We start from the raw sequence: 22,188 nt of genomic DNA on the forward strand, positions 1-22,188 counted from the left end.
AGTGCTGAATGCTTCTTTCCAAAGGATAATTCATATTCTAAAATAAACAGCAACATTCTTGCTTAAATGTTGAACAAACTGCAAGGCCCCATTTAGTGAAATATAGATAAAAAGATTCCACATAATGTTTGACTTCATAGATTGGCATTCCTTGTCATTGTTGTGTAAATATAATGTTTGACTTATAGATTGGCATTCCTTGTCATTGTGGTGTAAATATAATGTTTGACTTCAAAGATTGGCATTCATTGTCATTGTGGTGTAAATATAATGTTTGACTTCATAGATTGGCATTCATTGTCATTGTGGTGTAAATATAATGTTTGACTTCATAGATTGGCATTCATTGTCATTGTGGTGTAAATATATAGTTTGACTTCATAGATTGGCATTCCTTGTCATTGTGGTGTAAATATAATGTTTGACTTTATAGATTGGCATTTCTTGTCATCATGGTGTAAATATAATGTTTAACTTCATAGATTGGCATTCCTTGTCATCAAGGTGTAAACTATTTGGGCTAGTTTTGTTAAACAGTTGTTTGTGATTACCAACAATCTTTAGATAATTTGATCCACAAAAATTGATCTGGATTCATCGTTTCAGCCTGCAAAGATAGTGGCAGCCATTTGCTTTTTGGGTGAATATCCATGTCCTCCTATCTCTGACTGGCTGTGCAGGATTTATCAAACTCTGCATTAGCATATGCTATGAAGTCATACAAAATTCAGAAAGACTGTTTTTCTAGAGGGGATATTTCCAACAGGTGGTACTGTAAATTGACCATGCAAATGGAGGCTGGTATCCATGGGTTTTGATATCTGGAAGCTCTTGTATGGAAATATGGGTGGGGCATCTAACTGCATTTTAATTGCAATGCAGTAAAGTTAAAAAGCACTTGCATTAAACTGAGGGGAGGCATCAAGATGTATTGTGGGAAGGAGTTCAAGAAAGGTATAGAAATTAGGACATATTGTAGAGTCCTAACTTTCAATCACCTAAATATGAGACCACCTGACAAATGGCAACCACATTTGGTTATTCCCTTTTTGTGTGTGTGTAACAGATCAAATTTAGGTACTCAAAAAACTGCCCTCCCATGTATTTACTAATCTGATGAGTATTAGGATTCAACATGAAGACTCAATAGACTTCCTTCCTGTGTATTTACTTGTCTGATGAGTATTAGGATTCACCATGAAGACTCAATAGACTTCCTTCCTGTGTATTTATTGTCTGATGAGTATTAGGATTCAACATGAAGACTCAATAGACTTCCTTCCTGTGTATTTACTTGTCTGATGAGTATTAGGATTCACATGAAGACTCAGTAGACTTCCTTCCTGAGTATTTACTTGTCTGATGAGTATTAGGATTCAACATTAAGACTCAATAGACTTCCTTCTTGAGTATTTACTTGTCTGATGAGTATTAGGATTCAACATGAAGACTCAATAGACTTCCTTCCTGTGTATTTACTTGTCTGATGAGCAGTAGTATTCAGCACAATAGCTATGACCTTGTTTAAGCACTTTTCCGTGTTTTTCTAGAATAGGAATGAAATCTGCACTTGAAATTAAATACCGTCTTTTAAAATATTTTCACATGTTGAAATTCATACATGTTTTTGTTTTCTTTTGGAAAAAATATTAGCACTTCATATAGTCCCCAAAAGTCTGAAGTGTGGATTAAAACAGCTTAAATTTCTCACATTTCAGCATGTGTTTGTGAAATTAAATACCTTAGTTTAAAATATTTTCACATGTTGAAATTCATTAAAGTGAATTATACATGTTTTAGTTTTCTTTTGGAAAAATGTTAGAACTTCATATTATCCCCAAAAGTCTGAAGTGTGGATTAAAACAACTTAAATTTCTCACATTTCAGCATGTGTATGTGACCTTCACTTTTCCACTGGTGAGTGTGAAGATGGGTCAGGCAGATGTTTGTGCAGACCAGAGTACACTGGACAAAACTGTGACAGGTAACACTTAAATATGTTACAAATATGAAAAATTTAGCCTGAATTCTGAAATTACTTTATGAGTAAGTTTTAATAGAGTTATGTCCTCTTTTTGGTGTAGGCTTTATTCTCTTTCACTTTATTTTATGTATCTGAAATCGAACCCGATCTCTAAGTATGTAGTTGACATTATGTATGTGCAGACCTTTTACACATATTTTAATAATTTTATATTTTTTATTTGCACTTTTAAAAAAATTCATTTTTGACTAAAACTTTCATTCAAAACAACTGGCGGTTTGTGTAGAGAGATCAGAAATTGGACTGTAAAGAGCATTCAAAGTAGCCATTTTACCTTGGAGTCTAATTAATATAAAAATAAGAAAAAATACTCCTTGAAATTTTATGAAAATATGAAGTTTTTTTGTAGTTTGGTTCAGCAAAATTTGTTGTATGACTTTTTTTGAACCTTGGAAATAGGTTAACATCGAAAACAGATATCAAAGTATACCAGCTGTAATGGAATGAAATGTGACGTGTTTCCTTTTGCCACTGAAGAGTAATAATTTATTTGGACTCAAAATACAGGATTTTAACCTTTTCAGGCTATGTGTGTAAATTTTCAACAGGAATTGGTTGATTGAAATGTAATTGCAGACATAATAACCCATTAAATTGCATATACAAGATGATAAAAATCATGGAAATACTGTTTGAATGGTTTTAAAGTTTTAATCTGTGTTTGAATGGCTTTATAGTTTTATACTATGAATGGTGTTATAATTTTATACTATATTTGAATAGTTTTATACTATGTTTGAATGGTGTTATAATTTTATACTATATTTGAATAGTTTCATAGTTTTATAGTATGTTTGAATGGTGTTATAATTTTATACTATATTTGAATAGTTTCATAGTTTTATACTATGTCTGAATGGTGTTATAATTTTATACTATATTTGAATGGTTTTATTGGGTCTCTGAACAGAAAAAAGTTGATATTGTACCCCAAATAGAAAAACACTCAATGGCCAAAGGAGAGTGGTTGTGTGGGTCTCAAAGGAGGGTTGGGTGTGTGGACACAAAGGAGGGTGGGTGTGTGGACTGAAATAAAGGCAAAGTGGAGTTCTGCAAGTTTGATTGCAATAACAGCTGACTATTTCATGTAAATCATGCCCTGGCATGGATCCTGCTTTAAGAAACATGTTGCTTCACCAGCTTCTATTTATTGTATTTGTCAGAATGCTAGTGTTCTTTATTTCAAAGAAAAGTACAAATTCTTTATTTCCTTACAGCTGTAGTGTAGGTTACTATGGTTACCCAAACTGCATCCCCTGTGAGTGTAACATCAATGGTACGGAGGATGCAATTTGCACTGTGGGAAGTGGATACTGTCCTTGTAAGCCAAATTATGTGGGTCAAAAGTGTGATATGTGCCAGTTTGGATTCTATGATTTTCCTGAATGCAGATGTAAGTAATATCTTTTATATTCAGCTCTTTTTTACTTTGTGTGAATTTTTGTCTTGGGTATCATATTTTTATAAATATTTTATTTTGCAAAGTATCATCATACGTGTAACATGTCCAAACTCAATTTAACTATTTTTGTTTCTGTCAGTAATTAATAATTATACATTAATAATTAATAAGTATACATTCATTCATAACAATCTCTCAAATCTTTCAGCTTTTAGGTAAAACACTAGAATTAGGTTGAAGTTCTTTCACTGGTCAAATAAAGTTTTGTTTGATACCTATGTAGAAGTTTATTCATATTCCTTGTATGTGTGTGTGTGTGTATGTGTTTGTGTATGTGTTTGTTTGTGTAATTTGGATTTTTATCATAGCTTTAACAATTTTTCAGTCATACTGCTATGATGTCTGCAGTGTGGCAGTTTATAGTGATGTCTAGCACTGGGGCATCATGCCGCAGACATGTAGCGTGATGTCCCACCCAGTTACATCCTGACACCAGGCCTACCAGTCCTAACACTAACCTCTTAATGCTGAGTGCCAAGTGAGGCAGCTGTTAGTACAATTTTTGAAAGTCTGGTATGACTCAGCTGGGGATCGAACCCATGACCTCATGCATCCGAGGCAGATGCTCTAACCACCAAGCCACCAAAGCAGTTGCCATATTCCATGTGTGTGTGATATTGAAGAGATATTGAAATGCATCAGTGGGAGGTGATTCTACTTCTTGGTGTAGGCTTTATTCTCTTTCACTTTAATTTATGTTTCTGAATTTGTGTGTGTGTGTGCGGATGCTCTAACCACTAAGCCGCTGGAGCGGTTGCTATATTTGTTGTGTGTGTGTGTGTGTGTGTGATATTGAAGAGATATTGAAATGTATTAGTGGGAGGTGATTCAACTTCTGTTGCCATGGTTGTGATGTCACTTTTGGAACTACTTTCTTTTCCCATTTAGGAAATATATCTGCTCTTTTGTTCATTGTTCAATCTTCTATTTCCATGTTAAGGCATATTTTATAATGTACATTAGTCCATCATGTTTTCTTTTGAAAGAATCCATAAATAGGAAGTCCAAATTATTATTGGTCAGTTTGTTGGAGCTTATGGGATGGTCTGTTCTGTCCATCCATCTGTCCTGTGTCGTCTATAACTATTATTCCTAAACTACTTGGAGGATTACCTTTAAACTTGACACACACATTCATCCCATGGTGTAGTTAGTCCTTGGTGAAAATGATGCCAGACTTTACACACACATTCATCCCATGGTGTAGTTAGTCCTTGGTGAAAATGGTGCCACTTGGACATTCAGTATGGACAACACAGCAGGCAGCTTGAAAGTTTGTTCTTTCTATTCTTCCTGAATGGATGGTCATATAAATATGGAATTTGTCTTCCTGAATGGATGGTCATATAAACATGGAATTTTCACTAGTTAGTCCTAAATGAAAATGATCCAAATGGATGACTATATAAAAAATGGGGTTTTCACAATCAGCATGTCACCCAGTTTGGTCCTAGATAAAATGGTGCCAGACAGTATGGTGGCTGTGAACACTTAAAAATCTTGTTGTCTTCTGAATGGATGATCATTATAATGGGGTTTTCACCAGGTCTTAATGACCATGGCAGTCCTATATCCAATTAAGTGACCACAACAACTGTCTTAAAAATCATGTTGATGCTACTGTTCTCAGAATGGATGATCATTATGACATTTTCACCAAAATACTTCTCATGATCATAATGACATGGAGTCTTCACCAAAACACTTCTCATGATCATAATGACATGGAGTCTTCACCAAAACACTTCTCATGATCATAATGACATGGAGTCTTCACCAAAACACTTCTAATGATCATTATGACATGGAGTTTTCACCACAACACTTCTAATGATCATTATGACATGGTGTTTTCACCAGAACACTTCTCATGATCATAATGACATGGAGTCTTCACCAAAACACTTCTCATGATCATAATGACATGGAGTCTTCACCAAAACACTTCTAATGATCATTATGACATGGTGTTTTCACCAAAACACTTCTCATGATCATTATGACATGGAGTTTTCACCAAAACACTTCTCACGATCATAATGACATGGAGTCTTCACCAAAACACTTCTAATGATCATAATGACATGGAGTTTTCACCAAAACACTTCTAATGATCATTATGACATGGTGTTTTCACCAAAACACTTCTCATGATCATTATGACATGGTGTTTTCACCAAAACACTTCTAATGATGCTGTCATAATTGACACCATGGATTGCATACTGGTAAATTCTAAGAAAATGATGATGTTGTCATGGACACCCAGGATGCATAGTGATAAATTCTAAGAAAATGATGCTGTTGTAATGGACACCCAGGATGCATAATGGTAAATTCTAAGAAAATGATTCTGTTATAGACTGACATTAGTCATTTCCTTTACACAAGGCATTCTGGAATCGAGACACATGTTGAGAAAGGGATTTTGTAAGTAAGTATTGACTGAAAAGGAGAGTGTGGTGTTACATTGGGTATAGCATTAGAGCAGTCTGAGCTGATCACAGTATGTATTAATCTTGAATGAGCTGATCACAGTATGTCTGAATCTTTAATGAGCTGATCACAGTATGTCTGAATCTTGAAGGAGCTGATCACAGTATGTATTAAATCTTGAATGAGCTGATCAAAGTATGTCTGAATATTGAATGAGCTGATCACAGTATGTCTGAATCTTGAATGAGCTGATCACAGTATGTCTGAACCTTTAATGAGCTCAACCCTGAAGGATTCCAACAAGTGGTATAAATGTGGTATTCTTTATTTACAGCATGTGATTGCAACTTGAATGCCTCTTCCTCCAACAACTGTGATGTTGAAACTGGACATTGCCCATGTGAGATCAACTATGGTGGTCGGGACTGTACACAGTGTGCCCATGGCTACTACAACTACTCAGATTGTAACTGTAAGCATACTCAGTTAACTTTTGTATGAAGCACATATCAAGAGCTTGTAACAGTTCACTTTTGAGATACACAGTATTAAAGTTTGTTACGTTCAGCGGTAGAGCTATTTCTTTGTCGTTTTACTTCAGTGTCAGTTTTGTTGATATCCACAGTAGAAAAGTTGTGAAGCAAGAGTAAGAACTAATACAAAAAAGCCAATTAAATCTGTACATGTTGCATCTATTCAGATTGCTTGAAAATGGGGGTGGGGTGGGGGTGGAATGGTGGTTAATCAAGTAATACTTTTCAAGTTTATTTAATGTGAATGGTCATCAGACAAATATAGACATATATAAAGCTTATTTCTTTCCTTAGATTATTAGTTGTACTTTTAGCAATTATTATATGATAAATATATAAACTGTTTGATTCCATGTTTAGGACTTAGGGTGATGTGTACTTGATTTCAGTGTGTTCCTGTGACCCAACTGGAACTGAGGTGGAGATTTGTAACAAGGAGACTGGGGCTTGTCTTTGCTTGTCGAACTTTAATGGCCCCAGATGTGCCTCTTGTGCCAGGGGCTACTTTGGATACCCAAATTGCTTTGGTTGGTATTGTAAATCAAGATAATTGTGATATTGAGTTTTTATTATTCAGTAAATAATCATATATGCAGCACAAATTTTATTTTGTGTTTACTGTTTGGCACTGAGCATATTTTATAACTATTGTTATTATCTTGCAAAGACATTGTTGAATATTTTTAGTTGTTTTGCTAAATTCCAGAACATTTTGTATCCATTAAAGAATTACTATTATGGTATAATTTTTCTACAGTTAAGGCAAGTAATTTTGGCAAATACTGTAAAAAAACTAACTGTTCTCACGGCAAATACTCCACTCAGAAATATGAAAAAGAAAAAAAAACAAATACCAGGATACATAACTTAATGGAAATGTTGATTTTCAGATTAAGTTGAAGTATGTTTCTTTTACAAAATGAAGAAATAAATATGCTTGCATTTAGTAAAGTGTTTAGATAGCTTAATTTCATTCAAGATACTTCTCATCCTTTTAACTGATTTCAACATTCCTGGCTTCCATCACATTCCAGCCAACTGAATTGTAGGTCAGTGGACTTGAAAACTTGTTTTTTTTTTGCTTCTGTCAGAATTTTAATTTATTAGAAAAAAAGACATCAGAGTATGTAAAGTCCAGCTTAAGCAATATGACTTAGTTTGTATAAAAAAAAGCATCAGGTTCGACTACTAAGTGTGAGATATTCTGAAAATTTGACCTTTTGTTTCAATGTTAATTGACTATGGACAACTGTACATAATGCTGTTATTTAGGCAGTATGTTAATTGACCATGGATACTGTACATATGACTTTTTGTTCCAATGTTAATTGACCATGGGCCACTGTACATAATGCTCTTATTTAGGCTGTAAGATGGTGACCTAAAAATACAAACATCAGGATAGGCATCTTACAATGTAGGACTAATGATGTATGAAGTTGAAAAGTGTCTTTTATGAAATGAATAAGCCAGGTCACTGATCCTTGTGTACAATACATTTAACACTGAACTGGATGCTGATGATCAATAATAAATTATTTTCAGCTGTTTGTTTCAGATATTGTAAATTTGAAATATTTTTATGAACTTGCACTGCCATTATTAAAGATCTTTTACACTTTATTTCTTACCATTCAGTATGAAATGTTTCTATTTCTAGAATGTGGCTGTCAAGAACCTGGGTCCATCAATAACTTCTGTCTAGAGACTGGACAATGTCAATGTAAACTCAACTATGCAGGGCTTAACTGTGAGAGATGTGCACCAGGCTATTACCGCTACCCTGACTGTGTTCGTGAGTATACCGTAATATTCCTTATTAACAAATATGACCATTTCAGTGTTCATGAGTATACCACAATATCTTTTTATTTAGTAAACACTACCCTGTCATTGTTTGTGGCTATTAATCAATTACTGCATTTGTATGGGGAATTATGTACAAGTTTCAATGCTGCACAAACTGCAAATGCAGTAACCTTTTATTATATGCTCAGTTTGTTTTTCTACCAAAATGCTTAATAATAAAAAGAACATACTACAAGAAACAAAGTAATTGAATTTTTACAGTACAGTTTTGTGATGTGTGTCCAGTTTTGGAACTAATGGCATGGTTCATGTTATTTGGATTTGCAGAATAAGAAAGAACATTTTGAGGAAAATTAAGTTGCTTAAATGTAAATATATTTATTGCCATTCTTATTACCAGTAATGAAGACATGTGTGTATGCTCTGCCACTTGCATGCTCACTGTTTGAGGGAAATGGCTTCTATCACTAGCCTAATTTTGTATCAAAATTGTTAAATGGGAAAATTGCAAAGCAGCTGTTGTGTGACAGTTCATTTAGTCAGAAAAAAAAATGCTTTGTCATTGTCTTGGCTTATTTGTATTTTAAATTTTGCTGTACCATTGTAAAGTGAGATCTCATATTAATTAAATGATCATGCATCTGATTTGTTAAGCTTGTTACCTCTCTGCATCTAGAAACTATTTCTCATCCCATTTTGATAAAACTTTGTATATTACAGGAGTTTATGCATTGGGCTTTTCCATTTAAACACACATGGTAACTAGGGAGGCAGATTTTTATATATGCAAGTGTTCTGAGTTTACTTAACAAGTTCATATAAAAATAATAATAGCATCTATTACTACTCAAAACTGAAGGTGCCTTCCCAGGGTTCCAAGTATGTTTTACTGGAATAGCCCACATTAATTATGCCTTTATTTTTTATCATACAACAGCAAAATTGGTGAAATAAACAGGATGAGAAGTTTGGTAGATGGTTTACATAGGGTTATATTTTTACAATACTACATAAGTCTGCTTTCTGAATGGTCAACTGCTCAGGTATGGAAGCCAGGTGAAAAATACCAGGCCCAGATGGACCTCTTGTATTCTCTCTATCTTTTTGTTCATTGATTTGTAAATATTTTTTCAGAGGACTTTAAGGGAGAATAGACTTTAGGTTACTGTTTACACTTTAAATAGATGATTATTATTATTATTATTATTATTATTTATTATTATTATTATTATTTGTGATCTGTTTTGTTTACTCTAAAAGGTAATGTTAATTCATTCATGTGGTTATGATATCTGGACCTTTTGCAAGTGAGAAGAAAAATCTCCTTTCAACATATGTTTGATTTTTATTATTGCATTACATTAGAGAAGTAGTTTTACTCTGATTTCTTTGCAGCCTGCAACTGTGATCTGTATGGCTCTTATGGTGTGACCTGTGACCAGGAGATTGGACAGTGTAACTGCCGACCCAACTTTGAGGGGCTGATGTGTCAGAAATGTCTGAAAGGGCTCTACAACTACCCCATCTGTGAAGGTACAATTTTTGTTACAAGTGTGGAGCCAACTGGTTACTAAAGCTAGTAAGCAGTCATTTTGCAGAAATAACAAAGACAATATCTCCTTGAATTGGACATTTTATGCTAACTTTTCAATCAGTAATAAATGAGATTACTTGACAGTGCCATGATAACATTTTACCTTCTTTCCGTTACCATCATAAGTCAATTAAGTAGTTGTGTTATTTGTGTACCTGATTTTGTGTTATTTGTGTACCTGATTTTTGTTATTTGTGTACCTGATTATAATGTTGTTATGACAGGTAAACATATATTGTGACTGAAAACTTGTTACCTTTCAGAGTGCAACTGTAACCCAGCAGGGGCAAAGGAAGTTTCAGGATTCCCTCTGGGTGGGTGTGGGAATGTGATCCCAGGACTGCTGTGTGAATGTAAAGACAGAGTAATGGGTCGCTTCTGTGATATCTGCAAGCCAGGCTACTGGAACCTGAACCGTAACAATCTTCTAGGATGTGATGGTAACCAGTTTGCAGTGATAAAATGAAGTCAGCTCATCCATCCCTTTGACTGTTACACATTTGTTTACTTAATATTTCCTAAACAGTCTTGAGATATATTCTTGAAACTTTTCATGCTGTTGTATCATGACTAGACCAACAGTATTTTATCATGACTAGACCGACAGTGTTGTATCATGAATAGACAGTGTTGTATCATGACTATACCAACAGTGTTGTATCTTGATTAGATGGACAGTGTTGTATCATGACTAGACTGACTGTTGTATCATGACTAGACCAACAGTGTTGTATTATGACTAGACAGACAGTGTTGTATCCTGACTAGACAGTGTTATATCATGACGAGACAGCATGTCCTGTAAAAATGAAGTCCATCTGATCATTTTAAGAGATAAACCCTTTTATACTACAATTTATGTCAGTCTATGTCACACTTTTGTCTAGTTAATTTATCAAGAACTATTTCATCAGATCTTAATTGTCAAGAGATATCTTTATGAAACTTGGTAAAGCGGAACCCCAATATAGCATGATGATCAGGGTCCACAAGATAATATAGTGTTATGTATCATTCTGTAGCATGATGATCAGGGTCCACAAGATGATATAGTGTTATTTGTCATCCTATAGCATGATGATCAGGGTCCACAAGATGATATAGTGTTATGTATCATTCTATAGCATGATGATCAGGGTCCACAAAATGATATAGTGTTATTTGTCATTCTATAGCATGATGATCAGGGTCTACAAGATGATATGGTGTTATATATCATTCTATAGCATGATGATCAGGGTCCACAAGATGATATAGTGTTATGTATCATTCTATAGCATGATGATCAGGGTCCACAAGATGATATAGTGTTATGTATCATTCTGTAGCATGATGATCAGGGTTCACAAGATGATATAGTGTTATGTATCATTCTATAGCATGATGATCAGGGTCCACAAGATGATACAGTGTTATTTGTCATTCTATAGCATGATGATCAGGGTCCACAAGATGATGTTGTTGTTGTTGTTGTTATAGGGTTTAATGCCCTTTTTCAGCACAAGATAGGCTATACATGGCGGCCAGTATTAAAGGTGGAGGAAAAACCGAGAAAACCCTGGAAAGAACCACCGACCCACAAGAAGCTACCGGCAAGCTTTCTCACATATCCACATTTGCCAAGCCCGAGACTCGAACCCACGCAGACAGAGGTGAGATGGCAGTGAGCCGTGACGGACAGTGCTTTAGACCACTCGGCCACTCGGGGCCCCAAGATGATATAGTGTTAAGTATCGTTCAGTAGCATGATGATCAGGGTCCACAAGATGATATGGTGTTATATATCATTCTAAAGCATGATGATCAGGGTCCGCAAGATGATATAGTGTTATGTATCATTCTATAGCATGGTGATCAGGGTCCACAAGATAATATAGTGTTATATATCATATTCTGTAGCATGATGATCAGGGTCTACAAGATGATATAGTGTTATGTATCATTCTATAGCATGATGATCAGGGTCCACAAGATGATATGGTGTTATATATCATTCTATAGCAGAACAAATCAGTCAGTTGTAGATAATGGTGCATACACCCCACCCCACCCCAAAAAAAAAAAAACAACTAAGGAGGGCAGTTTGAAATGGGTGCAATACTGTGGGCTTCTTTGATGCAGCTATCGACTTGTTCCATATTACACAAGAAGTTTTTGATATTTATTTTTATGTATACGAAATGTGCAATATAAGCATAATTACATGTAATAGGGTGCATGTACTCACCGGTCTAATCTAGTTTCATCCATATAAGTAATTCCATCAGGAATATGCATAAAGAAAAATAATTTCTATAATAAAAACATTTGTTTGGTCCATTCAGATCCATTTAATTTCTTGCTTGTACATGCACACAAACTCATGAAATGTGTGTTTGATTTTTGAAGGTTTCTAAAAGGAAACCCATATTTAGGCTTGACAAGTATTTTAACTATAAAGGTATTGATCTTGTAATGCCCTAATGATGAGAATTCAACAGGTATGTGTACATGTAAACTACCTGAACCCAGTTTGGGAGTTAACCGTTTGAACGTTATGCATTGGGCATTGCCAATGTTGCAAATTGCAAAACTTTTCCTTATTGGGGACAGAATGTACCATTGAGCAATTTTTGGGGTATCAACATTTTGGTCTGTTAAAAAATGTATATACAGTCTTGGTTTTGGAGTAGAGAAAATCAAAGGCACCATGACAGGAAGCCTCAAACTTGGATATAAAATGCACTGGAATCTATTGTTACTTTAACAAATCCTTTTTTCATATTGACAAACCACCCTACCAGGGCATTGTTATATCATAATCTGCTTATGCTGATGTCTGGCCTTAGTACTGTATGCCACAATATATCCAAAATAGCCATGCTACTTGACTATATAGCTACAATCGACCACCTCTGAAGGTGGGAACATGAACAACTACAGTGGACCAGCAAGCCAGCAATATTTTTTCTTTTTGAAAAATGTACCAGAAAAAATAGTTTTACTGAAGCTTCAAAGAAAACTGATTACATTATAAATATATATGTATATATATATATATATATATATATATATATATATAAAACCCTAATTAAAGTTCCAGTATTTTGAAACAATAGGTATCTGGCCATCAAGTTAATGAAGGTTGTACATGTCACAAGAATATTTGTTAAACTTTTTAATTTGTTCACATTTCCCTCTGAATAGCCTCATGACCTTGTCATCATGATGGTTGTCTCTGGCTGAACAAAATAAGGCCAATTTAGTACATATACATGTAGCGTATAAACAGATATACAGTCACATGCTGCTAGGATAATGAATATCAGAGTGAATTGTTTCATGCAACTTGTTTGTTGACAGTGGGATATAGACTAGATGAGGACTTCCTTTTTTTTTATATATTCGTGTTGTCTTATAGGATTTAACTGCTACATGAATTTTCTAACATATGATCTAATACTCGAATTCATGGATTTTCATATATATGTATGTTATTTAACACATTGTGCAGTGTACTACACAAATGTAAGTTGTCAGTATACAAGTGTATTTTAGACTAGTTGTCTTTATTTAATCAAATTTCCATTGTTTTTTTCTCACCGTGTACATCCTAGTACATGACAGGTCACCTCATTAAACATTTCACTTGTATATGAAATTTCAATTTTCAACCCTCACCTCCTACTTATCTAGACATCCACTTATGTCGACAATATTACTATGGTCCCAAGGATGTTGAGATAAAAAGATAGTACTGATATTTTTGAAAATTGGTGACAAAATATTGAGTTTGGTGATTTTGTTTTTCGACAACATTTTTAAAGCCAGCGGCAACCCTGATTTGACTGTGTAATTTCAGAGTAAGTTTCTTAGAAAAAATCTCAAGTCATTCTCAGAAGTAAAGAGAAAAAGAAATAAACCCAGTGTTCATTGAAATATTTGTTGTTCTTTATTAACTGTGGCCTTGCTTCACTTAAGAGCAAAAGGCGGAGAGTAGAATGTTTGAACATATTTCCCAATCTCTCCATCCCTGTAACTTGAATAGTTTTGCTCCAAGCAGTGTTAACACTGGAGGACAGTTTCCTGTGTGAATAATATTTAAGCTAGAAAATAAAATGAGTTAAGATAAAATGGGGTGGGGGTTGTTTTTCATGAATGTGGCAATGAACTGGTCAGCTAACTGATTGACAATTGATAACACCAAAGGCATGAGGAGTTCATATTGGCAGCTGTCTCATTTTTTTCATAAATCATTGCCCCATAAGTAGAATAACCTTTAGTAGAGAGATTAACATTGAGTAGCACTTAATGAAATGAATTAATTTTTAAGTTTGGATGAGAATCTTTTCTATGCATTGAGCAAATTTTTTTACACAGTATGCACTGAAGAAAAATGCAATAAACTTTTTAAGCTAAGATGAAAAGCCAGTTCACTTATGCACTTTGGTCAGTTTTCCAGCACTGTGTTGAGGAATTTAGTCATCAAACAACTTTCTAGGAGTTGTATAAACAACTTTTTGCACTTAACCTTTGGATGACTGATTTTCTAATTGAATACATATGCAGATATTAATATCAGTAACTGACAGGTTAGTATTGTGATAGAGAGACCTGATTACATGGGAGTCTTTCTTTAGTATTAAGGAAGCAAACCCTGTTTGGACCCTCATAATTGTCATTGTATAGAAGTGGTTGAATTAGTATTAGAATGTCATTATAGAATGAAAATGTACAGAGTTTTATGAAAGCTTCACTTTATTTAGCTTGATTCAAGGAACTTAAATATTTGGGAAATATTCTTGAAGTTTAATTAAAAGACTGTTTTTAGGAACCAGCTGGTTGTTGAAAAGATATTGCTGTTACAGGAGGTTAAATGGTGTGATGTTTCTAACGTGTCATCTTAACACATGCTAAAAAAATTATCATTTTATCATTTTTACTGTTAATACAATTAAATGAATTTTAAAAATGAATAAACCATTTTTTTGTGCCCTGTAAAATTTATTTATATTATTGGACTCAATTAACATTTCTCATTTTCAGAGTGCACCTGTTCTGAAGCTGGTACTATTGCCAGGATGAATTTATGTAATATGGTAACTGGTCAGTGTATGTGTAAAGTGGACGTTAATGGGAAGAATTGTGACCGCTGTAGGGATGGCTACTACAACCTCCAGAATACTAACCTGTTTGGTTGTGTCGGTGAGTTGAAGATTGAAATTAGATCAAATTTGATGCAATGACATTTCTAGTGGAGTTCAGATTCATTTTTAATGCTTTTTTTGCCCATTTCTGTGATTATACTCATTTTTATGGGATATAGGTTTTTGAGGATAAGTCCATCTGTTGCAAAAAGCACCCTTCCCTCCCATTTTCTTCATGTTGCTCTGCTGCCTGATCATTCATCTTCAGTATTGTACTCTTCCAACATTGGTTGTTATGCATTTTCATTATTTTACTATAATTTCTTCCAAATTGACTTTATTATGTTTGTTTATTATTTATTATATTCTCTTCCAACCTAACTTATTTTGCATTTTCATTATTGTACTTTATTCCCTTTCAACTTCGTGGATTCGAACCCTGGCTGAGTCATACCAATAACTTTAAAAAATAGTACTTACAGCTGCCTTGCTAGGCACTTATCATTAAAAGGTTAGTGTTAGAATGGTTGGCCTGGTGTCAGGATAATGTGACTAGGTGGAACATCATGCTACATGTCTGCGGCATGATGCCCCAGTGCTAGACATTACTATAAACTGAAACACTGCAGACATCATAGCGATATGACTGAAAAATTTTTAAAGTTACATTAAAAATCCAAAACACACACACACACACACTTCCAACTTGATGTTATAGTAACCCACTTCTTAGGCCTTGTTTAGCTGAAATGTGAAATGTCCGCTAGAACATTAAAGCATGTTACCCCTACAGCTACTAAAGTTTGATGAATAGATGGAGTGCAGGATTGTCAGTAGCAGATAGCCACTAGCAGACGGGCAAAACTAATAATGCCATTATTTCTTGTTTCTTTTTATCACACCCCACTCCTGTGATATTTGATACGGTGGATACAGCTATTGCATGGTCCATCTGTCTCTCTTCACATAATCCATTCACCTGTCAGTTGTGCATTTTGTTATTTACAATTATTTAGTTTTAATATTTAACATTTTTATCCATTTGTTAAACAATCCATTCATTTCATTATTTAACACTCTTTATCTAGAGGATAACTCCAAAACAGTTCAAGATTTCTCTGAAAGTTGGTACACTTATTAGACTAGTGATGTTTTTTGATTTTCAATTTTTCAGTTTCCATGTTCTGACATTTTCATCCATCAGTAAGCCATCATTCACATTTTGATTTTAGACATTAAAAAATAATTTAAAAAAAAATCTTAATGCAACTTTGATATTTCTAGATGAATCAGTTGCTATTAGTTACATTTCAGTTTTGATAGTTTTTACTTTTTTCTTCCATTGGCCAGTCCATCCATAATTAACATTTTATTTCTTGAGCAAGATTCCAAAACCATTCAATATATCTCAGTGACACATCTTTTATATCACACTAGTAATAAAGATGTGCTTTGTGCAATTTGTCAAATCTGTTTTGGCATGGTGGGATATATAGATGACTTCGTCGTCTTGTTTCACTTACAGGTATATGATAATTGAAGTAACAAAATCAAAATACAGGTATATGATAAGTGAAGTAACAAAATCAAAGTACAGGTATATGAAAACTGGAGTAACAAAATCATTATGAAATACAATAGAAATATCATAGGTTGTTAAGACATGTTTGATTGAAATCATTCTCATTGATTAACCAAATTTAGTGTAAGCATTGAAATATGAGATATAATTTGTGATGACTTGGCACACATATCAAGCAAGTTGGATATATGTGCCTTTTAACACTTATGACTGTTACAATACAGTACATTAATATATGCCATGGTACTCCCATTAGTCTCCTTAAAGTTTGCTTGAAAATGATAGCAAATTCTTTAGGTAACTATCCCACGTTGAAAGTGACTGACATGGGTTCCAAGTATATTTTGCTTGAACAGCCCTTAGAATGTTTGCATTTAGTAAGTTTTTGCTACCATGGAAACTGTAATATCCTTTCATTCAGAGTCTTTAGGTAAGCAAGGGACTGGGCGGCAAGGTCCTTCCATGTAGAGTCTTTCAGTAAGCAAGGGATTGGGAGGCTAGGTCTTTCCATTAGGAGTCTTTCAGTAAACAACTGGCTGGGAGGCTAGGTTGTTCCATTAGCAGTCTTTCATTAAGCAAGGACTGGGAAACAAAGTACTTCCATTTGGAGTCTTTAGGTAAGCAAAGGACTGGTAGGCTTGGTAGTTCCATTGTTGTTGTTGTGGGGTTTAATGCCATTTTTCAGCACATGATAGGCAATGCATGGCGGCCAGTATTAATGATGGAGGAAGAAACCAGGAAAACCCCAGGAAAAACCACCAACCCATGAGACGCTACTGGCAAGCTTTCTCACATACCCACATTGGCCGAATCCTAGACTCAAACTCACGCCGATAGATGAGATGGCAGTGATCTGTAACAGAGTGCTTTAGACCACTTGGCCACTTGGGGCCCCGTGGTCGTTCCATTAGGAGTTTTTAAATGAGCCAGGGATTGGGAGGCAAGATCTTTCCATTAGGACTCTTGAGGTAAGCATGGGGCTGGGAGGCAAGGTACTTCATTTAAGACTTTTTGGGTAAGCAAGGGACTGGGAGTATGTGTAATCTCTTGACGACTCTTGTTTCAGGATGTGATTGTGATATCGGCGGATCCATGCATGGTGTTTGTGACAAGGAAACAGGTCAGTGTGTCTGCAAGCCAAGAGTTGGAGGAAGGCGATGTGACCAGTAAGCTTACTATTATCCTGCAAATTTTTTATTTAAAATTTATTTTGTTCTCTTTTGAAATGTTGTGATGTCGCTTCAGTTTTTCATTCCATCAGAACCAGTCAAAGTACAGCTTTTTTCTTGAGGAAAACATACAGATTTCCTAAACAGAGTTGGAAAATTTTGAAAATGTGAAATATGTGTCATCTGTTGCCATTGTTTCAAATTTTGTAGTACAGTTTGCTTAGCCTTGAAATTTTTGGATTTTATATTTAAATAATCATTAATAAAAATGCCATGTTTAGAGCCACCATAGTGAATGATTATACGTCAATTTGCCTCAGTTAACATGAATAATTATCAGATCATAAATTTAAACATGCTCAAATTCAAACACGTTTCATGTCGAATTTGTTTTCCAATAAAACCAAATGATCTTGTCGTTGAATCTATGATAACACAGAACAGTCATGATATACAGAAGCAAAAGGTGTGTTGATCATTTTTTATTATTTTCATTGCAAGATAAAGTATTTTTTGGTTCTACGAGATTTAGTCTAGGACCCTCCATCATAAAATATTACTCAATATGTCAAGTAGTAAATATTACTCTTGAGCTGGAAATCTTACTCAAAATCAATATATGCTTTTGATGAGTCGGAATATTTTGGGATTTTAACTAGATTTGGTTTGATCCTAATGTTGATGAAGTCCTCAAATGTGTTCTTGTCTTCTCTGTCATTTACAGGAGTTATGACCCCTAATTCTCAATTCCTCTACATTTAATTTCCCCACTTTAACTTTCCCCAAGGATTGTTGACTTCTATCAAATTTGGTATGCAGGACTTTAACTTTCCTAAGGCTTGTTGACTTCTGTCAGGTTTGGTTGCAGGTCTGTGCTGATGATTTCTTGAATAAGATTGATTTCCAGTGTTCCTTGACATTATGTAAATGAGTTATGGACCCTGATCAAAAAGAGTTTGGCTTCTGCATCACAGCTTTAGCAAGGTTTATTTGATTTCAAATTTTGTATGTAGCTTTCTGTTGAAGAGACCCTGATTGAGTTTGATTTCCAGCAGAACAAAATTTTTACACAAGTTTTGTCCCCATGAATGAGTTTGATTTCCAGCATTCCGGAACAAAAACCTTTACAGGAGTTGTGTCCCCATGAATGATTTTGATTACCAGCATTCCGGAACAAAAACTTTTACAGGAGTTGTGTCCCCATGAATGAGTTTGATTCCCAGCATTCCGGAACAAAAACTTTTACAGGAGTTGTGTCCCCATGAATGATTTTGATTACCAGCATTCCAGAACAAAACTTTTACAGGAGTTGTGTCCCAATGAATGAGTTTGATTTCCAACATTCCGGAACAAAAACTTTTACAGGAGTTGTGTCCCCATGAATGAGTTTGATTTCCAGCATTCTGGAACAAACTTTTACAGGAATTGTGTCCCAATGAATGATTTTGATTACCAGCATTCCACAACATAAACTTTTACAGGAGTTGTGTCCCCATGAATGAGTTTGATTACCAGCATTCCAGAACAAAAACTTTTCCAGGATTTGTGTCTTCTGATTGTTCATCCTTCTGGATGATAACTTGAACAAAGTTTGTTGGGTTTCAAACTATATTTGGCATGCTGCTGTTGTTGTTGTTGTTGTTGTAGGGTTTAATGCCATTTTTCAGCACATGATAGGCTATGTATGGCGGCCAGTACTAATGGTGGAGGAAGAACCTGGGAAAACCCGGAAAGAACCACCGGCCTACGAAAAGCTACTGGCAAGCTTTCATACATACCAACATTAGCTGAATCCGAGACTCGAACCCATGCAGACGGAGGTGAGATGGCATTGATCCGTAACGGAGAGTGCTTTAGACCACTCGGCCACTCTGGGCCCCTTATTTGGCATGCAACATGGCATTGATGGGGCCTTTAAAGCATTTGATTTCATGAATTCTGTTTATAGGAGTTATGACCCCTTATTACCCTTTCTCATCACATTGGTTTATGCAGCAAGACTTTATCAAGTTTGTTTGTATGTCAGCATGTTACACATATCTTTGTATTGATGAAAACTTGAATGGGTTAAGTTTCTAAGCTTTCACAACATTGTTTATAGGACTTTTACTTCCTGTTTGTCTCTCCTCCTGACTGCTTCTGCAGCATATCCCTACAACGCTTGTAGTTTTTCAACTAAATTTGGTATGGACTTTTTATTGATGAGAACTTCAGTGGGTTTCATTCCCAATGTTTCATGACAAAATGTGCATAATATTGGGTTTGATTCCCAGTGTTCCATGACAATGTGCATAACATTGGGTTTGATTCCCAATGTTCCATGACAAAATGTGCAGGAGTTATGCTTCCTAATTACCTGTCCTCATGATTTTGGCTTTTGCAACATTACTTTTACCTTTTATTCTTGGATTTCAGACAGATTTTGCATGCAACTTTATATTGGTGAAAGCTTGAACATTTGATTTCCAATGTGGTACATTATGATTTTAAAAAGTTATGGTCGCTGATTGCCACAGCATTATTTTACTAAGGAATTTCAACCAGATTTATCATGCACCTTTATATTAATGAGTCCTTGAATGAGTTAAATTTCTTGTATTCCACTTCATGTTGAGGAGTTATCTATCCTGATTACCCCAACTTCAACAATTTTTTTTCTTTTTAAGGTCTGCCAAGCAAATTGTAATGTGTGATGCACATCTTGCTAAAAGCTTTAGTTTATCCATAATTTTCAATCAATTTAGGACAAAACCTCTAATTATAAAATTTTAAACATTTCTGTTAAAACAAATTTTCAACTATCAATAATTAATTGGAAAAATTAGAGTTCTCACTGGATCCTCAATTTTGTTGTATGTTCCAACTTTACATGTATTAATGGAAAATTGTGTGAAGTGTTCACGTGATTATCAAGCGTTATCCATTTTAAGGCCTATATCTCGACACTTCATCCCCTCTCTGACCCAACTGAAGTTTGAGATAGAGGATGGAATGACCCCAGAAGGGAGCAAGATCCGCTATGGTTATGATGAGAGGATATTTCCAAATTATTCCTGGCGTGGCTATGCCATTTTGATCCCATATCAGGTAAGTGCTAATACAGGTAATCTATATTACCACATTTGCTTATGGAGGACATTTCATGTTTACTTGACTGCTCCAGTGGCCTTGTGGTTTGAGTGTCTGCCTTGGATGCAGGAGGTCATGGGTTCGATTCCCGGCCAAGTCATACCAAAGACTTACAAAAATGGTACCCACAGCTGCCTTGCTGGTCTTTCAGCATTAAGACATTAGTGTTAGGACTGGTCGGCCTGGTGTCAGGATAATGTGATTGGGTGGGGCATCATGCTGCATGTCTGTGGCATGATGCCCCATTGCTAGACATCACTATAAACTGCCGCATTGCAGACATCGTAGCGATATGACTGAAAAATTGTTAAAGCTACGTTAAAAATCCAAATCACATCACATCTTGTATCCTTATTTTGTATGAAATTCACGAACTAAGGTCAATGATTCTTTTAAGAACCTTGATGCTTGCTTATGACACTTTTTAAAATTTTGTTTTATTTAAATGAGATATCAGTGGAATTATGCCAAAGAACCTAAGATAAAGCTTTTCAGGCAGGTATTATCTGCTTAATCATTTTATCATGTTTGAATGAGTATATATTTTGGTTTAATTTTTTTGCAGCCTGAAGTACATCTGGATATAGAGATAACTAAGCCTAGCTTGTATCGTGTTGTGTATCACTTTGTAAACCGTAATGACCGGCCAGTACAGGGTGAGGTAACCTTCACTCCTGATTCATTTGGTGACATCCAGCAAAAAAGTGAAATCAGTTTCCCGCCAACAGACCAGCCAGCTTTCCGAACAGTGGGAGATTCCTCTGGACAGCATACCTTTGTGCTAAATCCTGGACGCTGGACTGTTTCCCTCAAGGCAGATAACAGTATTTTTCTGGTTAGTAGCAATAAAAGAAGTTCATGTTTAACTCACCTGGATGTAACAAGGTTAGATGAGTTTATGGAGATGGTCCTGTGTTGTGTGTGATCCATTGTTATGAATCTATAACTAATTGCTGTTTTCAAGAACCACTTAATCAGTTTCAACCAAACAATCAAGAACCACATAATCCATTTTAATCAAACAATCAGTCAATAACCACTTAAATCAGTTTCAACCAATCAGTCAAGAACCACATAATCATGAACCACTTAATGAATATGAACCCAACAATCAATCAGGAACCACATAATAAGTTTTAATTAAACAATCATTCAGGAACCACGTAATCACTTTCAAACAAACAATCAAGAACCACATTATCAATTTCAACCAGACAATCATTTAGGAACCACTTAATTTCAACCAAACAATCAATCAGGAACAACTTAATCAATTTCAACCAAACAATCATTCAAGAACCACA

General features: G+C 35.0%; 1 protein-coding gene across 1 annotated transcript in view; it reads left to right on the top strand.

Annotated features, from left to right (window-relative positions):
* Positions 1-22,188, top strand: part of LOC149806331 (laminin subunit alpha-like) — a 246,986-nt gene that overhangs the window by 43,478 nt on the left and 181,320 nt on the right. The window contains exons 8-18 of the mRNA XM_089951669.1: positions 1,888-1,984; positions 3,262-3,437; positions 6,277-6,414; positions 6,865-7,002; positions 8,136-8,270; positions 9,680-9,817; positions 10,142-10,318; positions 14,904-15,062; positions 17,653-17,752; positions 20,686-20,842; positions 21,450-21,719. Of these exons, the coding sequence (XP_089807795.1) occupies positions 1,888-1,984; positions 3,262-3,437; positions 6,277-6,414; positions 6,865-7,002; positions 8,136-8,270; positions 9,680-9,817; positions 10,142-10,318; positions 14,904-15,062; positions 17,653-17,752; positions 20,686-20,842; positions 21,450-21,719 (1,685 nt within the window). The remainder of the gene's footprint in view (positions 1-1,887; positions 1,985-3,261; positions 3,438-6,276; positions 6,415-6,864; positions 7,003-8,135; positions 8,271-9,679; positions 9,818-10,141; positions 10,319-14,903; positions 15,063-17,652; positions 17,753-20,685; positions 20,843-21,449; positions 21,720-22,188) is intronic.

Source organism: Sinohyriopsis cumingii, chromosome 1, assembly GCF_028554795.1.
Source record: "Sinohyriopsis cumingii isolate HCF-2022 chromosome 1, ASM2855479v2, whole genome shotgun sequence".
Classification (NCBI taxonomy): domain Eukaryota; kingdom Metazoa; phylum Mollusca; class Bivalvia; order Unionida; family Unionidae; genus Sinohyriopsis; species Sinohyriopsis cumingii.